This window comes from Capricornis sumatraensis, chromosome 16 (assembly GCF_032405125.1).
Source record: "Capricornis sumatraensis isolate serow.1 chromosome 16, serow.2, whole genome shotgun sequence".
NCBI classification, from domain to species: Eukaryota; Metazoa; Chordata; class Mammalia; order Artiodactyla; family Bovidae; genus Capricornis; species Capricornis sumatraensis.
The window spans coordinates 3419573-3422924 of NC_091084.1; the positions used below are offsets into that span (position 1 = coordinate 3419573).

Below are 3352 nucleotides of genomic sequence, written 5' to 3' on the forward strand. Positions count from 1 at the left end.
CCCTGGGGCTGGTATCTTCCCTGCCTGGCCTGCTTCAATGTCTGGACATTGTTGGGAACGTTATTGGGATGAGACATTAACGATGCTGCCTCAGATAAAGGTCCTAGAAGCAGCCCAAGCATCATGGAGTCTGATAGAAGCTTGAAGCCTGTTCTGGCTCTGGGGGTGACAGGGTGTGGAGTCAGGGGTTCTGCCCATCACAGCGGGGCTCCTCTCTGTGGCAGGTCATGGGGTGGTGGTGGCGGCTCCTGTTGGGGCTGTGGGCAGTGCCCCCCACGTGTACTGGGCGCGAGCTGCTCAATGTCTGCATAAATGCCAAGCCCCACAAGCCAGAGCCGAGCCCGGAGGCTGAGCTCTATGAGGAGGTATGGAGGCCAGCCCTGGTGTGGGGGTCAGGGGGGATGGGCACTGCTTTGGTAGATCAGGGAAGAGACACAAAACCCAAGAGGGTTTCTGAACCCCTGTTCATCTGGAATCATTTGGTTCCCTAGATGGAGATGTGGGCAAAGGCCCCACTGGAGGGGGTTATGACTTTTGAGACCATAAATGCCGACTGATTCAACGTTTCCATCCCTGAGCCGCCTGGCCACTCAGGGAGTCGGGGCGGGTGGTGATCCTGGAGACTCATCAGTGGTCAGCCTAGATTCCAACAAGCAAGGCTCCTCTCCTTTGCCCTCCCACCGGCAGGCCCTGGGGAAAAAAGACCTAAGGGACTCCTCCCCAAGTTCCTAAAGGTGACTGACAGGGATGAGGCCCAAGGACCAGGGCTGGCATGCTCCTGTGAGCCCTTCTCGGCTGCAGGTGCCCTCCTCCAGTGCAATCCCATAGGGTCTTGGGTTCCCCGCTGTGCCCCCCCACCAGGATCTGAGACCTTGAAAGACCCATCCCTAGGGGACATGCAGTCTGTGGCAGGGAGGCCAGTGTCCAGGCATCCTTTGGGTGTGAATATTGACAAACTGGAGTAGAAAATGGCAACCCACTCCAGGATTCTTGCCTAGAAAATTCCATGGGCAGAGGAGCCAGGCAGGCTATAGTGCATGGGGTCACAAAGACTCAGACATGACTGAGTAACTGAGGACACTGACAAATGATCAGCATTCCTTCCACCCCTTGGACAGCGGCCTATCCCACTTGCAGGGTCCTCTTCAAGCGGATGGCTTTACCGTTCTGGCCCACTTGCTTATCGCCCCCTTACCCCTTCTCCCCATTGCTTTTGTGTCTTGGTCTGTGCTCAGTGCATCCCCTGGAAGGACAACGCCTGCTGCACGGGCAGCACGAGCTGGGAAGCACACTTGGATGTGTCTCTGCTCTACAACTTCAGCCTGGTTCACTGCGGACTAATGATGCCGGACTGCCAGAGGCACTTCCTCCAGGCCATCTGCTTCTACCAGTGCTCCCCCAACCTGGGGCCTTGGATCCAGAAGGTGGGAAGAGGTGGGCTGGGGGTGAGAGAGCGGGTAGAGGGGAGGGAGGCCCACATCCATCAGGGCCCACCTGACATCCATCAGTTTGCCTAAGAGGCTCAGCTCCAAGACGCTAGCAGACAGCTATGGACAAGAGCAGAGTCAGAGGCTGCCGCTGGAGTGGACGGAGAAGTTCCCTCTGACCCTAGATAACTGCCTGTGGGGAGAGCCGTCACGGGAGACCAGAAGGATGGAGGCACTGGGTCCCCTCTCCTGTCTGTAGGAACAGAGTCATGTACAAACTCTCTAACCTCGTTTTTCTCATTTGTAAAATATTTAGCGATGTTAAGAGAATATGTCCCGATGGTATCTGACCCAACTATCATTGCAGCTGTAGACAGTCTTCAAACTGATGCTCTGACAGTTCTGCCTCTTGCTGCGCCGCACCCAGGTGGACCCGCGCTGGCAGGCGGAGCGGGTTCTGGACGCGCCCCTGTGCCTGGAGGACTGTGAGCGCTGGTGGGCAGACTGCCGCACCTCCCACACCTGCAAGTCCAACTGGCTCGGCAGCTGGGCCTGGAGTCGGGGTGAGTGAGGCTAGGCAGTGCCCAGGAGGCCCCCCTCCCTCGGGCAGATGCAAGCTCGAACCTCCCCCGGACATGAATGGCTGAGTGGCCTGCTCCTGGCCCCCGCAGGGAAGCCCCGCTGCCCGGAGCGGGCGCCCTGCCGCCCCTTCCCGCACTACTTCCCCACGCCCGCCAACTTGTGTGAGCGGATCTGGAACGGCTCCTTCAGGGCGAGCCCGGAGCGCAGGGGCAGCGGGCGGTGTCTGCAGAAGTGGTTCGAGCCCGCCCGGGGCAACCCCAACGCAGAAGTGGCCCGCCGCTTCGCCAGCGCCGCACGCTCCTGGGCGCGCTGCCCCGGACTCCTGGCCTTCGCTCTGCTCCTGCCTCTCCTCTCCTGAGAGCCTCCTTCCTCCCACATCCTCTCCTGCGCCACCCCAGCCGGGGCCGGCTGAGGCAACCTCCTTCCTTGGGACCTCCCGTCAGTCCCTTCAGGTTTGTTTTGCTGGGCCTCTCTGGCCTGGAAGTCAGCTGGGGGGCAGGAAGGAACCAGAGACCAGCCCCTCCTGTCTTAAGGCGGGGGACTCGGATGCGGGACCCCAGGCCCTTCTTAACCAGTGCATGCCCCCCCTCTCCCAGCAGAGCTGAGGGGGACCACCCTGGCCTCCCCTCCCACTGTGATGTCTCCAACAAAACAGCACCCATCTTTCCTTCAGTGTGACCCCAGCTGTAGTGACCTCTCCAAGTTGGTTGTCACTTTCCTAAGGATAATAAACTTCTTAATACATGCCAGGCCCTCCTGCTATATCCTTACAACACCTCTGGTGAGAAAGCTTTCAATGCTCCCCTTTCTTCAATGTTAGCAACATACCATACAAAAGACCCAAAGCCAGGGGAACCATGGGGCCACCCAGACCATGTGCTCTGGGGGCCAAGATCGAAGCGGCAGCCTCAAATGCTTTTGGCTTTCCCCCTTCGTTTTAACCTCAGAATCACAGCACACTGGTCTGAGACGCTGGAAGCCTGAGTTCTAATGTCTTTACCCCTTTTCATATGACTTTGGACAAGTCTTTTGACCTTCGCTGAAGACTCGGAATGAGAAAGTGGACCAGATGATTTTAACTTAAGAAAAGGGGAAAATGCAGTCCCCTGTCTGTCAGGATGGACTCTGTGCTTCTCATGCTGTGCGTAAGAGAAGAGTCGGAATGGGACCAGAGAAGGCAGCCTTCACATCCCTTCTGCACACAGACTGGCAGCCCACATACCCACTCAGAACCTTTCAGACCCTCAGACCTTCCCAGTGGATATGGTTCCTCCCCACCTTCTCCTTGACACAGCGCAGCGTCTAGTAAGGCTGTGGTTGAGTTGGGAAAGCCAGCCAACGCC

General features: G+C 58.1%; 1 protein-coding gene across 1 annotated transcript; it reads left to right on the plus strand.

Annotated features, from left to right (window-relative positions):
- The first annotated feature begins 227 nt into the window (after positions 1-227).
- On the plus strand, positions 228-2367 carry IZUMO1R (IZUMO1 receptor, JUNO). The gene is made up of 4 exons (XM_068988801.1): positions 228-365; positions 1236-1424; positions 1855-1990; positions 2099-2367. Exons 1-4 carry the CDS (start codon positions 228-230, stop codon positions 2365-2367), a joined length of 732 nt encoding a protein of 243 aa, XP_068844902.1.
- Positions 2368-3352: the final 985 nt, after the last annotated feature.